The sequence below is a fragment of the Ipomoea triloba genome, chromosome 15 (genome assembly GCF_003576645.1).
Source record: "Ipomoea triloba cultivar NCNSP0323 chromosome 15, ASM357664v1".
Taxonomy (NCBI): Eukaryota; Viridiplantae; Streptophyta; class Magnoliopsida; order Solanales; family Convolvulaceae; genus Ipomoea; species Ipomoea triloba.
The window spans coordinates 24,629,016-24,652,472 of NC_044930.1; the positions used below are offsets into that span (position 1 = coordinate 24,629,016).

The 23,457-nt window shown below is 35.1% G+C and overlaps 3 protein-coding genes and 1 long non-coding RNA gene across 5 annotated transcripts; 3 read left to right on the plus strand and 1 right to left on the minus strand.

Moving 5' to 3' along the window:
* Positions 1 to 3,094: 3,094 nt before the first annotated feature.
* Positions 3,095 to 10,099, plus strand: LOC116007437 (nuclear pore complex protein NUP85). Of its 2 annotated transcripts, none has more exons than XM_031248110.1 (19): positions 3,095 to 3,585; positions 4,270 to 4,372; positions 4,447 to 4,557; positions 4,677 to 4,760; positions 5,256 to 5,327; positions 5,404 to 5,460; positions 5,750 to 5,869; positions 5,942 to 6,142; positions 6,290 to 6,400; positions 6,559 to 6,596; positions 7,171 to 7,327; positions 7,752 to 7,853; positions 8,010 to 8,066; positions 8,226 to 8,372; positions 8,538 to 8,608; positions 8,714 to 8,801; positions 8,971 to 9,027; positions 9,442 to 9,690; positions 9,794 to 10,099. In XM_031248110.1, exons 1-18 carry the CDS (start codon positions 3,197 to 3,199, stop codon positions 9,634 to 9,636), a joined length of 2,160 nt encoding a protein of 719 aa, XP_031103970.1. In that variant the 5' UTR covers positions 3,095 to 3,196; the 3' UTR covers positions 9,637 to 9,690; positions 9,794 to 10,099. The 2 variants fall into 2 exon arrangements, with proteins under 2 accessions (XP_031103970.1, XP_031103971.1); XM_031248111.1 differs by having other exon boundaries at positions 9,797 to 10,099.
* A 3,483-nt stretch (positions 10,100 to 13,582) lies between these two features.
* LOC116006324 (probable transcriptional regulatory protein At2g25830) lies at positions 13,583 to 17,583 on the plus strand. The gene is made up of 7 exons (XM_031246652.1): positions 13,583 to 13,859; positions 14,039 to 14,205; positions 15,088 to 15,149; positions 15,298 to 15,454; positions 15,595 to 15,869; positions 16,226 to 16,346; positions 17,172 to 17,583. The coding sequence occupies exons 1-7, from the start codon at positions 13,757 to 13,759 to the stop codon at positions 17,265 to 17,267; spliced, it is 981 nt and encodes a 326-aa protein (XP_031102512.1). The 5' UTR covers positions 13,583 to 13,756; the 3' UTR covers positions 17,268 to 17,583.
* A 271-nt stretch (positions 17,584 to 17,854) lies between these two features.
* LOC116007402 (carotenoid cleavage dioxygenase 8 homolog B, chloroplastic) lies at positions 17,855 to 23,092 on the minus strand. The gene is made up of 6 exons (XM_031248061.1): positions 22,716 to 23,092; positions 21,154 to 21,897; positions 20,608 to 20,801; positions 19,024 to 19,213; positions 18,823 to 18,925; positions 17,855 to 18,212 (listed from the first exon to the last, which is right to left on the minus strand). Exons 1-6 carry the CDS (start codon positions 23,007 to 23,009, stop codon positions 18,067 to 18,069), a joined length of 1,671 nt encoding a protein of 556 aa, XP_031103921.1. The 5' UTR covers positions 23,010 to 23,092; the 3' UTR covers positions 17,855 to 18,066.
* On the plus strand, positions 18,476 to 19,555 carry LOC116007403. The gene is made up of 2 exons (XR_004095248.1): positions 18,476 to 19,193; positions 19,284 to 19,555. It is a non-coding gene; the product is annotated as an uncharacterized LOC116007403 (long non-coding RNA).
* Positions 23,093 to 23,457: the final 365 nt, after the last annotated feature.

Consider the following 23,457-nt stretch of genomic DNA (forward strand, 5'->3'; position numbering starts at 1 on the left):
GGAAAAAAATTATATATAGGCTCACCACCTTATATTCTACTATTCGTGATGGTCGTACACTTGGGGATGTTGCTGCTTATGCTTTGGTTAGATTTGCAAATCATGTAGATATATGCTGCATTACATTTTATATGAATAAGATTTGTGTAAAATCATATTACAAAAAATGTATAATACGATTAAGTTAAAATGCAATTAATACTTGTTATAAGGTCATAAAAAAATTTATATATTTTTTTGTTAAAAAGTATTATGTGTCTCACGTTAAATGGTCTCGAACAATATTAATGTTGGATGTTTTTTTGAATCATTTATTAATTAAGATAGTTGTCTCAAAAAGAGACATATGAAACCAATTGTTACCCTGTTTCAAAAATTGTGTATATGTAGTTGACATATTCTATACTACTTTTAGTTAACTATTTATGCACTTGTACATAACATTACAATTACATACACATAAAATGATAATTGCAAACACATAAAATGTTAAGTGCAGTCTGCAAAGTACATAATATGTTAAGGATTAATATTTGATGCACCGCCGGTGTATAGATGCTATACAACGACAGTTAATGAGAAGATGCCACATCATTAAAAAATAAAGTCAATATTAACGGGGTCCTTTTTTGCAAAAATAACTCAGATTTGTATTTTATTAGGAAACATTTTTATTTCTAATTAACAAAATATACCTACTTTCCTAAACATATATATTTATTACTTAATTATTATATATCTAATTTCCTTACACATTCTTAATTATTACATACAATAATCGTCACTTGTGGCCTGTAGGCTTATTTATTTTCCTGTAGGCTTATTAATTATATTATTAATAAATACATGATCACAATTAAAATGCATGTGAGCTCTCTTTGTGGGGAAGCATTTCGGAAGAATCTGGGTTCGATTTTCACAAGTGATGATTCCCCCTGGTCCAATTCCCATGCCTCCCGGAGCGAACGCAGGTGGAACCGCACCGTTAAACGGACGGAGAAATACCCAATGGATTTACTAAAAAAAATAATCACAATTAAATCAGATGATAAATAATAAATGATGACGACTTTATTTAGTAAAATCTTTAGTTATATTATTAATAAATCAACAATCATAATTAAAATTAATTGATAAATGTTACGTGACAACTTTGTTTAGTAAAATATTTAATTATATTATGAATAAATCAATGATCATTATTAAAATTGATCGGTAATTCTATTTAGTAAAATAGTTAATTATATTATTAATAAATTAACTATTATAATTAAAATCAATTGATAATTATAAATGACGAGTCTGTTTAGTGAAATATTTAATCATATTATGAATAAATCAATGATCATTATTAAAATTGATCTGTAATTCTATCTAGTAAAATATTTAGTTATATTATTAATAAATTAACTATTATAATTAAAATCAATTGATAATTATAAATGACGAGTCTGTTTAGTGAAATATTCAATCATATTATTAATAAATCCACAATTAAAGTAATGGATTCAGCCTTCACGTGTGATTAATTACATATATTTACTGTTGGTTAAACAAATAATAATGTATCTAATTGGGAACCATTAACAATATAATGTATCTAATAATTAAGAATGTGTAAGGAAATTAGATATTTAATAATTAAGTAATAAATATGTTTAGGAAAGTAAGTATATTTTGTTAATTAGAAATAAAAAAGTTTTTTAATAAAATACAAATCTTTGATATTTTGCAAAAAAAAGACCCGGTTAATATTGACATTGTTTTTTAATGATGTGACATCTTCTCATTAACCGTCGTTGTATGTCATATATACACCGGCGGTGCATCAAATATTAATCTATATGTTAATTACAAACACGTGTATTTATAAATGATAACTACAAACACATAAATTATTAAGTGCATGTACAGAATATGTTAACAGCATACCTGCCGTTAACAGTTTATGTGCCTGTAGTTAACATCACGTACCTTCAACTTATTTACAGGTACATAAACAGTTAAAGACATGTATATAATATGTTAACTACAAGCATATAATATTAAAGCTATTTTAGAGCCAATATCACCTCACTGAGACTGAAACCTATGACTTTCAATTTGAGAGAGCCATTTCGTGCTAATAAACCACATGTTCATTGGCCTCAATTAGTTTATAGGTGGTGGGTTGTGGACATGGGTGATAGGGAATATACCCCGAGTATATTGCCCTACGAAGACTATATGTATGCCTAGCGTATTATACCGCATACTATACAGTATTAGCATATAAAATGGACCATAACCCTTCAATTAAGGGGCTTTTGGCCCTTCTCTTCTTCTCTCTAAAAGCATTCTAGAGACCAAGCTCTCTTCTCCCTAAGTTATGACTCAAAGCACAATCAATAAAGAGATGAATTGAGGGCTAATTTTCCTATCTACATTATGCTTTTCATATACTACGATGTACTTCTATACAAAGGGGAATTAAATCATATCAATGGGTGTGCAAACTATGGAAAAAAGTTGATTAACCGTCCAAACCGAAAAAGTTCGGTTAATCGTAACCGAACCAAACTTTTAGGGTTCGGTTAATGATTAAAGGAATTTTAAAATTTTAGTTAACAGTTAATTCGGTTCGAAACGGTCGGTTAACCGAAAATTTTTAATGTATATATAAATAAATAAATATAAATACTTATGTGTAATACTAATACTCTAAATCCCCAATTCTTATACTTATAGTTGCGGTATTATTTTTTATATATTTTGTTATGAATTTATTATGATATGTATTTTATTTTAATTGAATTTATTATTTTAGATGTTATTTTTAGGATTTTAAATTTTTAGTTTTAAAAATTTCGGTTAATCGGTTAATCGACCGATTAAAAAAATTCAGTTCAATTAATTCGATAATACAAATTTCGATTCGATTAACGATTAAATGTTTAAAAATTTCAGTTAATTCATGTCGATTAAAACGGTTCGATTAATCGAACGGTTAACTGAATGAACACCCTAGCTAGCTGTGGAGAGATAAAAATGAATGACGATTTAAAAGTTAAACCAAACTCGCGCGTTGTTTACACAATCGTCTAGTTGTCCGTACTCCAAATAGTCCACTGTCGTCCCACTCCCAGAGTCCCAGTAAACCCTTCGAAAACCCTAGTAAAGGGAAATTTCCCAGTAATCTCGGCTAGTTCACGGCAAAATGCCCGGCATGGCGACGGATTCCGGCGACCTATCAATGGTCACTGTTCCACAAGAATCCGAAAACCCGACTGTGGTCTACCCCCTCCGCCACGGCCTTAAACCCCCAATTCACCGCGCCTCGATCTGCTGGGCGCGCGGGAACACTCTCCGCGTCACACTCCTCCGGAAGCCGGGCCCCGACGATGCTGGCGGCGGAGACAGCGAGGCTGGCGGAAAGGTGGTGGAGTTGAACCTTAGCAACACTGGTGATGAAGAGATCGATGCCGTGCGGTGGAGGAAAATCGCCTACGGTTCAGTGACTCCCTTCGCACTTCTTCAGAGTCGGAAGAACTCCATGGCTGCGTTGTCGAAGATGTCGTTGGATTCTCCACCCTACAATGCTGAGTGGTACCTTTCCAAGTCTCAGAATTTGAATTATTTAAGTGAAATCCGGCAAAAATAACCATAATTGAACAAGCAGATAAGAAGTTAATCTAATTACAGATTAGAGAATCAAAAGTAATATCATAATAGAAAGCTATTATCTAAAATAAAAGTGAGCTATACTGCTTAAATGACTCTGATTTTCCCTGGTTTCCTACATTCCAATTCCAATATCATGATAAAGCTGTACTTCAACTAAGATAATTGGTAGTAAAAAGTAACTAACACACTTTCATGGCTTTGGCTACTTTAAAAAAATAAGTTTGGATGAGAACTTAGTCCACAATTCTTGCACATCATGCTTGACTTCAAGGAGGAAGATGACACATCTCAACTAAGTGCTTGGCCAGTACACCAAGGCTCCAAGCACAACCTGCATATTTTGGCCACTTAAGATACAATATAAATTGTAACACAAATTTATTGTTTTGAACCAATGATCTTTCTTATTCACTGAAGATATTTTTAAATTTTTAAGGAAAGGAACACGATTATTCTGATAATCTGTACTTGTATTTGCAAAAAGACCTAATATAGGTAAAAAAAACTACAGTTTTGTGCCAGCTAATAGAATTATAGTACCGGTGCCGGACTTATTCTCAATTTCTCATGGTCAATCTCTTGCAAATATATTTGTAAACTAATTAGGTCAGAGCATGTTATGGAGTACAGCAAAGAAATAAATTCTCTCCTTGGTAATCCAAAGTCAGCTCCTACTTCAGTCATTGAAGATCCAAAAGCAGTCTTAAAGGTAGATCCATGTTTATATTTCCTGGAAGCAAAGTATAAAGCTTTGTCTCTTATATATTGTTTATTGCTTACTAGGAAGTTGAGGAGCCCACTTGTTTGAAAGGTGCATGGGAGCTAATGGAGATGTTTTATGCTGACAAGCAATCCCAAGCTTGGATCTCAGAAAGGCTTCTTGATTGGTTGGCTGTATGGCTATTTATTTATGTTTTTACATTTCTAACGATCATCTGTATAAGTCTATCTTTTAATCCTTTTACTGTGAAGAAATATGCTTGTTTCCACCTAATTTACCTTTCATTCAACAGGACTATGATTCTTTATTCTCTGGAACCCACCCAACTGTCCATTCGAAAGTTGTGGATTTTCAGAAAGATCTTGTTGCTTTACAGGTGCAGCTGATTATATGTTCTTTCATGATTTTGTGTTATTGAAAGTTTGAAACAGAAATCTGTTGATTCAGTTGGTGATTTAACATCCTTTTGGTGCTCCTTTTTCTGCATAACTTTTGAAATTTGTAGATTATTGTTTGGTAATATACTAATAGCAGATCTGCGATTTTAATAGGAAGTTGTATGTATTAGGCATCATTTTTTTTTTCTTCAAAAGTTGCCAAATTTTTTGTATTTTTGATTTTCATAATTTTGAAATGACTCCAAGTTCAAATTTTGTCTTCTATGTTATTAGTATGGACTATGGAGTAGTATAATTTGAATAGCTCTGTCAAATATCTAAAAGAAAGTTTGAATTGTTGTATCAAGTGGAGTAATATTTATATATTATATTTGCATCTTAGCATGTCTGCTATGTTCATAAATTACTAGTTGCTTTAATTAGTGTTCCTCTTCCTCTTAAACTGCATTACACTGACAAATTACTCTTCTCAGACCATTGAAAATGATCCCAAGTACTGGGAGGTTTTATCATCAGCATTGGCAGTTGGCTGGTTAGATACAGTTGTAAGTATGACTGCTAAACTATCTATGTAGTTCCAGGTTGCCAGAAAACTAGTAAGATTCTGTTTTGCACTTGCAGGTAAAACTGTTACGTTTGCATGGATCTTATCAGTTTGACCAGCTAGGAACTCGTGAGGTCGGTTGACTTGACATTTTGAGGTTATAAGTTATAACTGAAGTTGCATTGGCATATGAACTCTGAAGTCCTATATCAGTTATTATATCAGTACATTCCTTTTTGCTTTGCCAATCAGAATAGAACCTTTTCTTGTATAGCAGAAAGATACATGAATAGATATATGTAAGAAAAGATACTATTACATTCTGACATAGTTGCAAAGTAATTTTCCATCTTGGTGGCTGATCTCAAATATTACATAACAAATTCTGATGTGTATACAATCTTTTACTGCTACTCAAAGCAGACAGAGAATGGACTGGTGGAAGCTGTTGCTGTTCTTATATCAAAAATGCCCAGAATGCGTACTACTCTACCAGCAGGGAAACTGGGCGAATGTTACCCCTCCAAGCAAGACTTTATGAAGGTAATTTTGGCCATTTGGTGCACTAACATTAATAATATTTCAAACAATGCTTGATCCCCTTTTGTTGTCTAGGCATGGGAAAGATGGCGAGCACAAATAACAAAGTTGGAGTGCAGTGCATACTGGCTTCAATGTGATCACCTCCAGACTAGGGAAGGACTTAAAAATATGCTGCAAATTATGTTGGGGAATGCTAGTGTTCTTTCAAATGCAACATATCATTGGATGGAGCTTTATGTTTCTCACTTCCTATATATCCGGCCTTTCACAGTGGTACATGTAACATCCCTTTTTATTTAGAGATTTGACATTACAGAGTTGCAGTCTTGGCCGAAAGAAAAATTAGCGAATTAGAATGGAGATAATGTGTACTTTTTGTAGCGTCTATGAAGTAGAAATCCATGGCCTTTTCTTTTGTAGGGTTTAGAAAGCATGTACAATCTTGCCCGGAAGTGCATGCAGATAAAGCCAGTTTCCAGTTCCCACAAGTTGATGAACCTTGTACTTGGGATTTTTGGAGAAAATGCAGAGGTATTAAAATTTTGTTAGCAATCATGTTAGTTTATTTATTAATCTTTTTTGGCACAAAATCATGTTAATTTGTGTGTCAATATGCTGCATTCCTTTGTGAAGTTTTTATGTTTTTGTTTTAGCTGTATTAAGTCATTCTGTGGCCATTATGTCTTCAGGTTGTTTTAGCTGAATGTTCAAGATCGTTTGGTCCCTGGTGAGTTCCAATAATGTCTTATGATAAGCAATATAACTTATTAGAGATGACTATTATTTGATGGCAATATTGAACTTAATTCCTTATATTCTGAAATATTGAACGTAAATGCAACATGTTCTTAAATTTGCTTTACATCATTCAGTTTCTACTGTGTAATTGTGATTGTTCATCTACATTCAATCACCCTTTTAGGAAGAGTGAGTAAATACCTCATTTTCCTTTCATTTTCAGTTGTAGAACATCAACTTAAACTACTAGTTATTGCGTTAATGGTTTTTCCTGTTAGGCTAGCCTGGACCTTTTCCTTTACCCACTGCATTTTTGGTTAGATTCAACTTTCATTTATTTGGTTAAGTTGGTCATCAACCATGGATATTGAAGTATTAATTCAACCCTCTGAATAAATTTGCATTAATGATTAATGAAAGTAAAGCAATAAGGCATAATAACTGGAAAAAAATGTTACTTGTCCCTACATTTCCTGCAATGAAAAAGATGGGCTTCGGAATTAAACTAATGTTTGAACTTAAATCATTTACTTGAGGCCTCATGTTCTCTCCTGTTAAAAAAGGATGATGGCACATGCTGTAGAGCTGTTAACAGCTGGGAGCACTCAAGCTGAACTTCTTTTGCATGAAGAGCAGCCTAAACTTGGAGGAATCAACTTAGAAGAGCTCCATCGACTTGCTTATGCTGAAGTTCTATCGTCTCATGTGCTGACATGGCAGGTAAGCTTGAGTTGATCAAATGCATCCAGACAAATATGTGTTTACTCACTTTACTGTAACACTATTTGCCTAGCACTTGGGCACTCAAGTTATTCCACCCGATGGTTGAATCTTTTTTAGTGAAGGAATTGAATATGAAAAACAAAGTTGGAAACAATAGCTGTTTCTGTTTCCTGTAGTTTGGGTTGCAGTTCTGCTTTAGATTCTTCCTGCACACTACAAGAATTTGCTATATAGTTATATTAGCATAGCACGCATATTGCCTACAACCTTTCAGATACTCTAAAATTGTTGATGGCAAAAACTTAGACATGAGAGTTGTAAAGATGTCTGATGGTCTTATTCTATCATTTCTTCTAACTGTTTTAAAGCTTTTGGTTATGTTATTGTGTGTCTTTTCCTAAATACCTTGACATAATTACAGATCGCACCAATTTATCTGACATCATGTATGAAGCTTGGAATCAGCTTGTTGGAAAATCTATTGTACAAACAGCCTGTACAACAGCACCAAGTTCTACTGAAGGTCCAACATTGAGTCCTTTCTTTTCTCATCTGCACCTCTTTTGCATTCAGTTTTAGCCCTATCCCCAATAAGAAAAACATAATTTTAGAGATAGATGAATTTTGTACTGGAGTGCGCATGTCTTTGAAAGATAATTTGAGTTGTCTTCTATTGCAGAGCATTGAGATATGTCGTCTGTATGAACTTAACACTGTCTCTTCAAACATTATGAGGGTATGTCATGATCAAATTGATTAGTGATGTCTGAGTTTGTTGATCAGTTTTTAGATATTTCCCTTAAATTTATTTACATACTTGCAAATGCTAACTAAACTTGTGTATGTGCTTTAATAGTTTAATTTCATTATTGAAATGTGTTATCCCATAACGCAGATTGCTGGAGTCCACCACTGGAAACATGGAAAGAAAGGCCCTGCAGTTTTCTGGCTTCAGCAAGCTCATGATGAAGTTCGTTTAAACAGAATTGCAAAGCAATTATTTGATTTTGTTGGAAAGTCCGTCTCTGATGAAGGTTTCAAGGTAGTTACAGTGTAATTTAATATTTTTGTGCTTATACATCTCCAAGCAAAGTTAACTTTGATAATGAAGAAAATTTGATGTCTTTGTATATAATGCCTATCTATTGCAAGTTCATATCTTTCTTTGACTGCATCTAACTGTCATGTTCTCCAACTTTTCCTGTAGCAATGGGAAGGACTAATTGAATTGCTTGGTTCAGAGTCCAGGACTGCGAGTGGTCTTGAGTTTTTGAACAAGTAATTATTGGTCACTTGTTTTCCATATTAATCTTGTTCTTATCAATGCTTATTATCTTCCATTGCTATGATCTATGCATTTATTGAGCTTCTGTTGATGTGCAGGTATAGGGATTTCAGGCGATGTCTTCTGCAGGTTGAAGGTTATACATCTACTGATGCTGCTTGGAAAGCTGCTGAGGCCCTTATATCAGTATGTCCAAAGTGTTAACTGATGATGCTATTAGATATATTCTTTATAAGAAGTGAAGAACAGTGTTTAGATAGTATCCGAATTTGTTCCAGTCATGTGCTTCTCCAGTAATTTTCTGAGGTCTCTGTCTGCATGACCAAAATTTCATTTGTATTTCTGTAATTTGCAGCTGATGAAAAACCCTTCTACACCTCAACAATTTTGGCTTCCTCTTCTGCATGATTCGGTGAGTACTTAAAAAAAAAAATCAAACTAACTCATGTTTTTATTATCTTTTCCAGTGAAAAACATGTGTTACTGTGTTAGTATGCAAAAGCATAGATAAAATGTTATTACCAGAAGGCCCCTTGTAATATGGATGCCTCTGCTCTCGAAGAAAGGGGGTGTGGTGGTATGACTTCCCTAGGATACCTACACGTTTATATGCTATCCTATTATGACTTTGATTTAGCTTTTAAATACTTACTGTACCAGGTAATCTTTTGATGGTTGACCTAGCTATAATGCTATATTGATTTTATGTATATAGGTGGCATTACTTCTGTTGTTACCCTGTTGTTCTCCTTAACACAATTGATTTGACTAGTTTTTTCTCATCTTATTTTATTTTATTTTTAAAATGTCATTTTGCACTATGCAGCTAAAATTGCTAAACTGGCGGGAGCATCCTTTGTTTAATGTCTCCCAGACCAACTTGCTTTTGAATAAAATGCAAGAGTTGTCTATGGCAAGATTGCGACCAGATTTTGTAGAAAATGACTTGCCATCTGAAGCTGTGAGTTCTGTCAGACTGGCTCTTGCTACTAACTTGGGACGTGCAATCCTTGAGGAATGATACTCCCATAGCACCATGTTATTTATTGCTTCCTCCTAACGCGCCTTCTGCCTGGTATGTTTCATCTTCCTATTAAGCCTTGAATTGCTGGCTATTTCTTCTTACTGGTACTTGTTCCCCTTTGGCATGTATGTACTGACTCTCTTCATTTCTGCAGCAGGCTACACAATCCTAGCATCGGGCAACAGTAATTTGGTCTTTACTTTTATCATTGGGATGCATTGCTTGCTTGAAATTGTGCAAAGCTGGCATTGTTTAGAAGGAAAATAACATGAAGAAAAACAGTTTTATCATTTGATACTTACACTTGTATCCTTTATCCCTAGTCTCAAAAATCTTTTTCATTTGTATATTCCTATGTATCTTAATTGGAAGATGAGTACTTATCATTCCCCTGGTGCATTGCTATTGTTTGAGACCAAGGGTGCTTGAAAAGAAATGTAGGTTATATTTACGTGAAAAACTGCATTTTTTTTCATCTGAAATTTGGGTTTTAAGAGGAAGCAGACATAATTTTGTTTATAAATAAGAAATGAGATGCAGAAGAAGAGGACAAGAAGTTGAGTTCATACTTGAGTACAATCGATGGAAGAAGAGGACTGACATGATGAAGGAGAGCCTGTCAACCTAGCCATGGACGACTGCCTAGCAGCCATACATACAGGGACGTGACTTTTGAGCCAAGGCATGCACCCTTTACGAGGGAGGTAGGCAAGTCATCCTTGGCTACTAAACAAACACTCCTCTTCATGTAAGGCCTGTCTTCCTAATTCTCGAACCTTACTTATTTTGATGTGGATGGTTGCTACCAGCACCTCTATATATAGCATATTAGGGTTGACATTCGAGTGCGAACCTTCAAAGGGTTGTCCCCTCTATAAATTCTGTGTCACCCTTGGTCTCCATTCTTTTTTTCTGTTCATGCAGGATCATATTCCCTTTGAGTTGAGAAAATTTATACCTAATATTTCACATCTGTCTGTCTATCCAGTGGATGATGATTTTCAGATTATATTTGTGGAGATAGATTTTTTACTGTTAAATTCAAAACTGAGGACCACTCTTGGACCCTTGCCATCAATGCATGTCCAGCAAAAAGATGGAATTTGCAATATATGGATTGGGCAAATTATTCTGTGGACCCGGGTCCACCTGAGTCTAAAATACACAATTTACATATTGAATGTTTACAATTTATATATTGAATGTTCACAACTAAATATTTGCAATTTACATATTGAATGTTCACAATTTGAATTGTGAACATTTAGTATATAAATTGTGAACATTCAGTAGGTAAATTGTGACGGGTCCACTTGCAAAGTGAATCCACTATTGGATTGATTGATTTCAGGCCAAATTGCTTTGAATTCTTGAGATTTGGGCTGTTAGGTGTTGACATTCCATCCAATCTATTGGGGACAAAAGTCATGAAGCAGCAGATGTTGACTTGGCATAGTGAAAAGTTGATATAAACAGCTTTCTTGTGTCATACGTATGGTATATATTCCCGGTTGGTGATTGTAGAGCCCAGGAGGCATTTTATATGCGGCGGCTTGGCCCTTTAGGTGTCAAATGGGGTGCTGACTGCAGAGTCAAAGAGGCGATTCAACTCCTCCACAGGTGAATGTCAAATTAGTGAGATAAAATGATAAATATGGAAATGGAATCTGTCACTTTATGACAGTAATTGGAATTTGAAAGAATGGCTTACATGGGAAGAGTGGGCGTTTAGCAGCTAAGAGCATGCTTAGGCCATTCTTAATAGTAATGGGTTTTTTTGAGGTGCTAGGAGAGAGAGAGGAGGGAAGAGAAGAAGGTAAAAGAGGAAAACAAAGAAGCAAATTTGACACGCAAAAAGGAAAAAAAAAAAAAAAAAAAAGCAAGGCAGTTAATGGTTGGTGTGGGCACTACACACGTTTTGTTGGGCGTTGCCTGTGCCGAAAATTTGAGCTAGTGCGCCTCCAATTGGTGTTTCTCTCTCATACGAGTTTCACAAAAAATCAAGGTTTTGCATGAAAATATTAAAAAACATACAAAAATCAACCAAAAATTAGCTATTGTGGAGGCTCTTAATGATTTTTTATTTTTTAATTTTTTTAAGTCTAGATTGTATTGGAAGAAAGAGAAAGTGAGGTGGTAAGAGAGAGAAGAAAGGATTTTTTTGGTAAGAATTTAGTTTTTTTAATGGAAAAAAAATCAAGCACAGTTTGGCGGTGAGCATATGTGTAATCTTCACGGCTATATATAAAAAATTTTATTAAACTTGGTGTCACATGAAATTTGTCAAAAACCTCCACTAATGGGGTTGTTTTAAAGATGACTCGACGGTATCCCTCTCAATCGCCCTAAGGACTCATTCTAGGGTTAATATTTAAAGTAAAATGTTAAGTAGTTCATCAAGAAATATATATTTTTGTTGGTCATGTCAAGAAATATAAAGTATTATCACATAAAAAAATAGAAAGTATAATATAAGTGATGGTAATAGATTGAAAATCTTATTTATGCATGGTTGGTAGTTACTTGGTGGCAGTTGTCCATTGCTATCTTGATTAGCTCTTCTCCATCATTGGTCATCATGCTACTATAATTGAACAAACATGTTGATGGATACCCTTTGCCGCCTTTGGAGAAGTTATGATTACACTTGTACACCCAACTCCACAAGCAACGAAATTCAATATCAAACGCCCATTGGTGGAAATTACATTTTTTTTAAAATTTATTTATTTATTTTTTGTGTATGCTATTATTATTTGATTGTTTTTAATAGATTGAGTCAACCATAAAATCAGGTTAAAATCGGAGCATGAGTACAAAAATAATATTGAACTAATAGGGTTATAGCAATAGTTATACTGGACGCAAGTCCACCTTACAAGGTAGACTCATTACAATTTACATACTGAATGCTCAACAATTTACATGTTGAATTTTCACAATTTAAACGTATGTAAATTATACATTCAGTATGTAAATTTTGAACATTTAGTATATAAATTGTGAAACATTTAATATATAATTGTGTATTTTGAACTCAGATTCACTTTATAAGATAGACCCGAGTACACAAAATAATTTGTCAAATTATAGTTATAGGGCTCAATACCCTTGGAATAATGTAAACGGGCTACAAGAAATATAAATAGACTAAGAAACAGATTGGGCTCAAGTGGCCCAATTAACCTCATTTTAATTATCCCTAGCCTCTTGGGCCATGATCTACCTTATAAGGTTGACTATTAACATAAGGTTCATTTTTAATATATTGAAATAATATTTATTTTTTGTATACTAAAAGTTCATTATTTGATATACTACTAAATAATACTTCATAAACTTTTAGTACATAAAAAATGAACCTTAGTATATTAAAAATGAACATTTATCTATAGTCCATAGTGTAATTTGCCTCTTGGGATGATGATGATGATGATTATTATTATAAAGTAAGTTAAAATTATAGCATGTGAGTCCATTTTTGAAAGTGAGGAAGCATTTTAGGAACGTGGATTGTCTAAACTACTCTCAGTAAACTTCTCCAGCTAAGATAACTGCTGTAACTAAAAAAATATTGGGACATGTAATAATATCTTTTGAACATAATTTTCATTTGAATAACTAATATTTACTTCACATGTATTAAATTTTACATTTAATTCTTAATACCACATTGAATGCACAAAGTATATATAATTTTGAACTCTAAACTTAGGAATCATTCGTCTCACCCAATCATAGAAACTAGTGAAATAGGTAAATCACGGATATGCCATAATTGAGTGACATGTCTCTAAATAAATTTTATGGGTTGTTATCTAAATTTCAAAAAAGAAGTGATTGAAGCAAATAGTTTGATTAAGCAAAGGGCTAATAAGTTAAGATGAGAAAATATTTAGGGTTTTTATCTAATGTTTCAAATGAATAGAGGTTGAAGAGAATGTCTTCATTAGTGGAGAGGGCTTCCTGCAAATTTCCCGAAACTCACATCGCCACCCCCATTAGCGATTCTCATCAATCCTCGGAGCCTCGGGCAACAACTACACTACACTGCCAAAATCTTGAAGAAATAGAAAAAAATTATAAAAACCCAATTTCAAGAAAACACCAAAAAAAGATGGCTTTTTCTTCATATTCTTCAGTTCGAGTTTTCGGTTCATTGCTCTACAGATCCTCCAATGGGGTTTCTCTTAAACCCTACTACTCCTTCACTCTCCAAAGTAAACTCCATGCTCCCCCAAACCATCCCCATGGTGTATGTTTTTGTGTGCGCTCGTAGCAGAGTAGTTAAAGATTAGATTTTTTTTTGGGGGTTAAATTTCGGTTTTGCGTTTGGGGGGTGGGTGATTGAGATTTGAGAATTGATGGGTTTTGATTGTTTTGAGGCTGTGTGGCTCAGGTACCATAGTGTTGAAGACCAAACTGTCATCCTCTTCCTGGTACTCCTCATCTTCTGAGAAATTGGTGTCTCAGTTTCAGCTCCAACCTGGGAATTCTATGAGAAAGATTTGGACTTCTGTGCCACTATGTATGGGCAGGCGCTCATGCAAAATTGCTGGGAGAAAGGTATCAACTTGTCCACTTCCTACGTTTGTGATGTGTATGTATCTGTTTTGTATTTCTGTATATAACATTGCATATAGTTCTTATTTATTGCTTTGGATAATGCACTTTTTTTGGGTATAGAATTCTGATTATTGTGCATAATCTTGCTACAATATTTCTGTTATTGAATGTTCTAATGCATAATAATCATGGCCCTGTTTGGTAAATGGCTATTAGCTAATTAGGTTGGAGGGTATGATTAGTTTATAACATTAGCTGACTGTAAAAAAGTGTTCGGTAAATTAGCTGTTAGCTCATAGCTGTTTGATATAATTTATTTTTTCAAAATACTAATTGAAAAAGTTGCTTTGAGTATCTTTTTGAATTTTAGCATTTTGGAGTTATAAAAAGATGATTAACCAAACACTTATATTGATTTTTTAACCAAGTCAAACAGCTAATAGTGGTCAAATAAGCTAAAATTAGCTGATAGACTAATTATTTTACCAAATAGGGCTATGTTCTGGTTGGTTGATAATCAATAATGACATAATGTAGCAGTATCTAGATATTTTAGTCAAAGTTACCTCAAAATCAAATTTCTCATTTTCATATTGCCTCAACTAGCTAGTTGTATTGTTATGTAAGGAAATTGAGTGACTGGGTTTAAATAGTTCTTGTGTCTATGATTATTTTCAAGAATATGTGCTGTTTACTGGCCTTTAAATGATCTGTGTTTGCTTGCAATTAAAATAATAAATAGACTTATTATAGATTGAGATGTCTTATGAAACAATTGTACCCATAATCTTCATTGCATTAAGTGGGAGATAGTTAATAATATTTCGTATTTACTTTCGTTTCCATTTTGACATGACTTTTAGAAACATGTCTTGAATACAGACAGCGCAGGATGCAAAGAAAACAAAGTTGTATTCAAAATTTGGGAAGGAAGTTGTGTCTGCGTAAGTTCATCTGTCTTTACTGTCTTTTTGGTTCCCGAGAGCTGAAATGAGTACTAGTGAACGAACTATGCTATATAAGTGTTCTTGTTAAAGTTACGGGAATTTTATGTATGTGATTTTGATGAATTTTCTTGTCCTAAATTGCCAGGGTTAAGAAAGGTGGTCCTAGTCCTGTATCTAATACGGCTTTGGCTACTTTGCTCGAGAAAGTGAAGGAGCTTGATATACCTAAGGACATATTGGAGAGAAACATTAAGAGAGCGTCAGAGAAGGGTCAGGAGGCTTACATTGAGAAAGTCTATGAGGTACTAGCCATGAAGTTTGTAGTTTCTCACTTTCTCTTTTATCTAAGTTATATTTTTTTTTAAATTTAAATTTATTTATTTTCATAACTCAAGCAAGGGCTACTTGCTAAGCTCAAAAATTGATCCGTGGTCAAATTCAGATATATGGTTATGGCGGAGTTGGTATCATTGTTGAGGTCTTAACAGACAAAGTAAACCGGTCAATAGCACTCATTAGAGGGGTTGTGAAGGATTGCGGTGGAAAGATGGCCGATCCAGGTTCCATTGCATTCAAGTTCAGAAGAGCTCGTGTTGTAAATGTCAAAGTCACTGATGTTGACAAGGATCATCTCCTTACAATTGCCTTAGATGCTGGTGCCGAAGATGTCATTGAACCTTCAATCGATGAGGAAGATACTGAAGAAGATATGTCAAGGTATGAGGTTTCACGGGAATCATAGACTTGTTGTATTGCTGAGTTTTTTTAATTCTGCTTGATATATACCTCAATTTTGTGCTCGAGATGTTTGTATTATATATGTGAATATTAATAGTTTCTAGTATGTTTATAAAACCAATCATGATTTCTTATGTTGTTTCTAGAAATGAAGTTGCTAATATTTTGAAAACGGTTTGTTACGGAGATCTTTGGGATGGAAAGTTCTTGGACATTTGGGCTTAAATTTTAACTAAAAGCTTCTAATATGAAATTTATGTTTATTGTATAGCCTTGGGTATATGTATATAACCCTTACTCTCGAGTTCAAACGATGGAACTTTCTTCTCTTGCAGGTGTTACAAAGTTGTGACTTCAACAGAGAACTATTCGGAAATTTTATCAAAGCTACGTGAGGAGGGAATAAAATTCGAACCTGATAATGGTTCCGAGCTACTTCCTATAACTCCGATTGAGGTGTGCGATTGCTTGATTTACTTTCTTTTTATCTGATACTGCTACTTATTCTTGATTGTATGGCACAATTTACTTTTCTGGACATCCCAAAAATGTTGACAGCTTTTGTATGTCAACCAAGCTTGTAGCCTTGCTTACTTATGGGGTTTAGGTAGAGATGTCAATCTTAGCTCAAAACCGATGGCTGGCCTGGTAAGACCGACAAATTTTAGGGATAGGGCTCAAAATTTTTAGCCTGATTAAAAATTCAACCCGAAAAGCCCGAAACCAATTAGCCAGTGGCCCGAACGAGCTAGTTCACAAATCACAAGTGGGGTGGAACAAAATATATGGAGTTTATATGTAAGTTCATATGTAGTATTTTTTATTAAATTTTTAAATAAAATTTTAATAAATATATTAGTAAATTTATTACAAAATAAAATATTTTTATGAAATTAAATACAAAAACTTATTATAATTATAATATTAGTGTAAATATATTAATTATTTGTAGTTGGAATTTGGAAATGGAGGTTTAGATTGATTGAATGATGTATAAGTTTATATTCATTAGTGTAAATGCGCTAGTTTGTTAAAATTTAAAGTTTAGAATGTTCATTTGAAAATGTCAAAAGGTTTAGTTGAGCCCGCTTGATAAGCAGCCTGAGGTTTTAGGTTTAGGGCCAAGAATTTTAAAGCCGGCCAGAAAAAAACCGATAAGCCCGGCAGCCCAATAGGGCTAGCCAGAAACTGAATGGCTAGCCTGATAGACATCCCTAGGTTTAGGCTTTGGCCCGACTTTTTCTGATACAGTATATGATGCCCAACGTTTTCTGATTGCAGGTTGATGATGAGGCGATGGACTTGAACAAAGAACTCATTTCTAAATTACTTGAGCTAGACGATGTTGATGCTGTATATACAGATCAGAAGTGCTAGGTAGTTAGTGTTGTGTTAAACTGGAGTCATTGGGCTATTGGAATTATGCACTTGACATTCTCCATGAAGTAAAAGAGCGAGCTTGTTATGATAGTTCTTTGTTCGGAGGAGAAAATCCGAGATTGCGGGTCACTTACTGGGGCATGTATTCTTTTGCGTTTATACTTACAATCACATACTAATTGATAATAGAAATACGGATTTGCCCAATTTTCCGAGAGGGGGCAGCGTTCCTTAGATGTTATTTCCTAATTGCTACCGTGTATGCATTTTAAACACATTAATTACTTCTCAATAATATGTAGTCTATCTTTCATTTGTTTCTGTATCAACAATATTTAACGAAACGCTGTTTGAAGTGAACTGTATAATGATTTCCCAGATTTGTCTTCGTAGCTGAATTGCTCCCGTGATGCCTCGACTCGAGAACATTTCCGAGTCCTAAAGCGGAAAAAGGTATGTTCTTTCTCACACACTACTAGTTTCATGCTCTACGCTTTCCTTTATCTCTATTCTTCAAAGTCGTATATGTTAGCTTCAATACTGATTTTGTATTGATCACGAGATTTTGGATGCTACCGATAAACTATTGCACAATCATAGAAACTTCGATTTCATTAACTGCTCATAGTTCGACATACATTATGCTTTAAAGAATATGCCTACATGCTATTACATTCTTTGCTGAATATTACATGGCACGCTATATATACATACATACATACATAATCATGATATATATATGTATCATCTGATGCAGGTTCTTATTCATTTTATATTGGTCCATATAACTCGCTCCTTATTTCTTTGGAACCCAACATCCATGCAGTCCATAAGGCAGACCATAGGGAAACTTTGCTCTTGCAATTTCTTCAAATGTTGATCCATCTAGTACTAGGGCGTATCCTTGTCCATTCTTGTCGCTTATCATCGAGATCACCACTCCTGCATAGTTGATACTTTTTTATTAGTATTTCTACGTACGAGTTTTCTACACTTGTGGTCCCTCAGCTTTTGTGACATTTTCACGTGACAATCGTTTTTTTCCGTTATTATTAGTTTCTTGATTTTGAATTTCTTACCACTTTCAATCCTTCCTGCTAGTTTTTTTGGCAAAACACCACTTGAAAAACAGTTTGTTCAGCCATTTAGGTGATTTTTGGTCAGAAAACTTGTCGGAAGGACTAAAATTGATATTGAAGGACTAATAGCGGAAGAAATGATAGTCGAGGACTATAAGTGGAAATTGCCCTTCTACACACATCTGATCATATACATCATTTTTTTAGTGACGAGGGAAACCCACAGCCACTATCCGAGGGTGTGCATTAGATAAACCTTGCCTTGTAACCATAGCCGGCAAAGTACCCCAAAGTCCACAAGGCGGTAAACTAACCTAAGTTGTCTATAGATGATTGACTCAAATTAAGAAGTCCGATAGGCCACTCTTGATGTGAGTCGAACTTGTAACCTTGTGGTTACCAAGTCAACTACCTGACCAATTTGATTATGATTGCCTCTCATATATATCGTTTTAATACATGCACTCCCTTACCATCATCCTCTTCCGTTGCACCGGGGCGAGCCACGAAAAATGGTTCGGAGGGTATGGAGCCTTCATCATACCAGTTCTTTGCCTTTTTCCCAACCAAGTCAATCTGCAACATATTGTCATTGGTTAGATGCAAAGAACAGAAAAGTTATCACTTGATTTAAGACACAATTTTTTCATAGAAAAAGAATGAGATTGATATACCTTTGTGAGGGTATTAGGAAAGTTGCAGGGCCTCTGAGCACCACAGGCATAGGCATATCTGTATTTCTTGCCCAAGAATGAAGGGTTAAAGCTGCACATGTCCATACCTCTGCCATGCTCATTTGGATCCAAGGCTGCTTCCAACTTCCCATAGGGACTCCCATCCAATGGTATTGTGAATCTCCCAACCCTATCATTATAAAACCATCGTGTTTAAAGGAAAATGACAATATACTTTTTTTTTTTTTTGGTGTATCCAGGGTTTCCACCGTCGAATGCAATGATTAATCTCTTGCTGAATTGTAGGCACCTTTTTGGGTGTGATAGCTAGTCTGGAGATTTAAGGCTGCTTCATACCCAATGCCAACGATCAAACCCTTAACCTTTGGTTAAGGATGGATGAGTCCTTTGCTACTCAACCACAACCCCAGATTGACAATATACTTTTATAAGTCCAACTCTCGCCATACGTTCAGATTTTAATGCAGAAATATTAGGAAATGAATAAAACTATGACATACTTTTTCTTGAAGAGCATGTCACATCAAGATCAAGTAATATTTAATGATAGTGTAATAACGTCACTTTTAGACAATCAATACCAAACAAATATTTTTATTCTTTAATATCGTATATACCTAGTTTATATCAAAATTAATCAAGCTATTACAAAATTTTTTAATCTTTCATTTTCATATTGCCATTTTCAGATAAATAAACAAAGAATATAAGACATCGTAATGGACAGAACTGATGTCAGGTGTTTGACAAAATAGTGTTTTTTGGTTTAAAAAAATTGTCTCAAGCATATCCATGCATGCAGCTTGTACAACTCTGAAAGCTACGTATTGTATGTAGTAATATAGGACAGTGATTTCTTCCCAAAATATTAACAGATCGACCACAACAATAATTTACTGACAAGATTAAGGTTGCATCAATCAGATTATAGCAAGTTTAATTTGTATAAAATATGAGTAGGATAATTTAATTAAAGAGTAGGAAATTAAATTTCTGATCTCATGATCATATAATTAAATTGATAGTGCATAAAATCATGGATGAAAAAATCGTTAGACGCTCATCGGACGCTCAGAAGTGCCTAGGTGGTGATAAATCGTGTATTTTTTTTTTAATATTTTTTTGTAAAAATTTGTTTTAACACTTGATAATTATAAATTATTTGATACTTTAAGTATATTAAATATTAACCTAAAAAAACATATAGAGTTTGAACAATTTAGAGTTATTTTGCTCAAAATAATGTCGTTTTGAATGAAATAACCCATTTAAAAAGAGAGAAGACAATAGTTAAGTCGACTAAGCGGCCTAGTCGGTGCCTAGCTTAGACCACTGATTATGGTGATACGCTAAGCGACCGGTCGACGTACACCTAACGCCTAGGCGTCGATTAATCAGCATTTAATTAGTTTGGTTGGTTTGAGTGACGGTACGCTCTCATCCCTTAAAAGACAAATATGATCAGGACTTAGTCACTTAATTGGACTGGTCCGAGCTCTTATAGTTAGGGTCTATTTAGGACACGAAAAAAGATGTTATTTTGAAGCCAAGGGATGGACTAACCTTGCATCCGGCAAGACGTCTTCGCCGTTGTATGACCGGAGATTTTGCAACCTTAGCTTGTCTAGGATGGTTGGGTCTGCGTTGTGCTCGCAGCAATCGGCGATGACGGCGGTTACCCTTCCGTCTTCGTCTCTCTCCTCGTATGCGTTGATGAAATGGAACGTTACATACAATGGAACTTCCACACTTGCCACCTTTCAAATTAAACACAAAATGAAAAAGAAAAAAAAGATTGAGTTCAATAATACTTCAATCTAAATTAGAAGAGTTTAAGGTAATTATTGGATACTAATAAGCCATGTTTGGTAACATAGTTAGCTTATCACGAGAAAAAAAGTCAGGATTAAAAAAAAAAAAAAAAAACTCTACTGAGGGAGCTTAGATGACCAAGTCTAGCATCTGCTAGTGTACTGCTATACAAGTAAAATGAAATAAGTTATGCATTTCATACTAATTATAACTTTTGGCGTAGTGATAAACATTTGATATTTGCAGTATGTATGTATATGTGTATGTATATGTAAAGAGAGAGTGATGATGACTTACAATTTTGCCACTAGATTTACACATGACATGCATGAAAGCTCTAGATTGAGGGTGCCACTCGAACTTATAGAGAGGAGAGGGCTCAGCCCTGAGCAGATTTTGCGCACAATACCTAAGCGCCATCTCCGGCACAATCACATAATGCTCCGTCACCGGAAAAGAGTGAACCCATCCCGGCGCCGGCCCCCCTCTACAATTAACCCTCCCAACGAACCTCCGTTCATTCGAACCCGGCTCCATCCTCGCCACAACGTACCCCGGGTTAATCAAATCCGGCAACAGCGTCAAGAACTCGCTATCCGTCACGATCGGATGGGCCGAGTGGATAAGACACCCCAGAGAATCCTCGTACTCGAATTTCCCGACGGTTTCCAGCGTGTCCGGGTTGATCACGATCGACCCTTTGATCGTCTCCGTGAGGCAGACCACGCGGCCGTCGCCGAGTTTGACGACGCCGGTGTTGGCGTTGTCGGTGAGAGAGGCGCCGGAGAAGAGGCTGGCGAGCTCGCCGACGTAGGAGAGGAAGTTGTCCGGTTTGGGGACCTCGGAGAATTCGCGGTAACAGAGCTTTTTGTTTTTCTTGGCGGCTTTGTAGGCGTCGGATTCGACTTGGCGGTGGGACATTGTTAGGCGGCCGTGGTTGAAGGATAGGCGGACTAGTGTGGCGTAGCCGTCGAAGAGGTGCCGGAAATTGTAGTCGCCTATGTGCCATAAACCTGGTCCGTTCCTTAGGTACGTGCCTTTCTGCATTGCAAATGTCACAAAATCCAACTTAGTATGTACAAACAAAATATCAATAAGCCTAATTAGGTAGTTGTGACAAAAAGTAGAATATAATGGTGACAAATTTCTTTTAACCCCTCATTTTAAGAGATTACCCCTACACTGTTGCTACTGATGAGATTCAGTCTCTTGCAACAGATTTCACATATGCAATTAGTTGAGCTACCCATTCTAGTGCCTAATTAGATAATTAAGTAGTTGACAATCTTATGATTATGAAGCTAATTGTATAACCATGCATATATATATATATATATATATATATATATATATATATATATATATATATATATATATATCGTTTGCTACCATAGCACAATTATTTGAGAAGGTAAGTAATGTTAAGTATTTTGAGAGGGTTGTAGTATGTATAAAAGTTTCTTGCATCGAATACAGATTACCCTTTATCTTGTGACTCTAATCCGTAAAGTACCATCTGTAAGGAGGTAATCAATTTATATTGTGCATGACTCATAGGCTTAAACTAAGAGGACCAATAGACCATTCTCACGGGATATATTGTCAAGCCAACTACTTGATAGACTCAATTGCATTGGTCCCATTAATAATATAGCCGGATCATAGACAAACTTGTATTATTTTATTTTCTAAATGCTTTTTTGGGACATTCATTTACTAAAATTAGGAATTCAAGGTTGACTGAAATCGTCACTACAGGAAAACAAAATCAAAATCACATAAAAATATATATAACGAAAAAAGTATGCATATATATACTCGTGTGATATACACACAATTCAAGCAGAAAACATACATACCAGCCACTTGGGTATTTCACCTTCAACAACGAGCTCTCCTTCCCATCTCTCTTGCCGGACGCTAGTCCACGCCGCCAGCTTCCGCTCCTTCACCTCTGGAGGCGAAGCAACGGTGGCGCCGGCAGCCGCCATTTTGCTAGCCACGTTGGAAACAACGAGGCGGCGTTGCTTTCTGGTTCTACCAATGAGTTTAACAGCCGGAAGAGAGCACAACTCATCGGAAGAATAACGAGGAACATTGATCACGTTCTTCGCACAGGTATTGGCAGGTGAAAGCAAAAGAGAAGAAGCCATGGGAGAGAGAGAGAGAGAGATGAATTGAAGCTAGCAATTAATAAAGGAGTTGAGGATTGTTTAGTACAAGAAATAATGCGAGGAATACGAAGTGGAATGTTGTTTTTGGAGGGTTTTAGAATAATGTTAAGATGTATTTATAGAAGCAACAAAAGAGTGGCATGTGGTGGTGGAGGGAGGGAGGGATTGTTTGGAATCTTATTTGATGGAATTCCTTTGTGCAAGAAGACAGGCTTATTGCGTTATAATTGCCCTACCATACTACAAAATTAATTAATTAATTATTTATACACACAGGAAAATCTCTGCTCCCACAGAGAATGGACCTGCAGTGAATCTGTGCAATTAAAATTCTCCCATAAGTGGGAGTGGTGGAAGATATATTATATAATATAGAGCAATTTAAAATTGGTTTTTGTCCATATTTTCAAACTAAGCTTGCTGTTTT

Coding starts and splice junctions, on each gene's coding strand:
- LOC116006324 (XM_031246652.1), top strand. CDS start 13,757: ATGGCTTTTTCTTCATATTCTTCAGTTCGAGTTTTCGGTTCATTGCTC. Junction 15,150..15,297: donor GGGAAGGAAGTTGTGTCTGC/GTAAGTTCATCT, acceptor CTAAATTGCCAG/GGTTAAGAAAGGTGGTCCTA. Junction 16,347..17,171: donor TTCCTATAACTCCGATTGAG/GTGTGCGATTGC, acceptor TTCTGATTGCAG/GTTGATGATGAGGCGATGGA.
- LOC116007437 (XM_031248110.1), top strand. CDS start 3,197: ATGCCCGGCATGGCGACGGATTCCGGCGACCTATCAATGGTCACTGTT. Junction 4,558..4,676: donor GGCTTCTTGATTGGTTGGCT/GTATGGCTATTT, acceptor TTCATTCAACAG/GACTATGATTCTTTATTCTC. Junction 7,854..8,009: donor AGCACCAAGTTCTACTGAAG/GTCCAACATTGA, acceptor CTTCTATTGCAG/AGCATTGAGATATGTCGTCT.
- LOC116007402 (XM_031248061.1), bottom strand. CDS start 23,009: ATGGCTTCTTCTCTTTTGCTTTCACCTGCCAATACCTGTGCGAAGAAC. Junction 21,898..22,715: donor GTGAAATACCCAAGTGGCTG/GTATGTATGTTT, acceptor TTTGCAATGCAG/AAAGGCACGTACCTAAGGAA. Junction 20,802..21,153: donor GTAAATCTAGTGGCAAAATT/GTAAGTCATCAT, acceptor TTAATTTGAAAG/GTGGCAAGTGTGGAAGTTCC.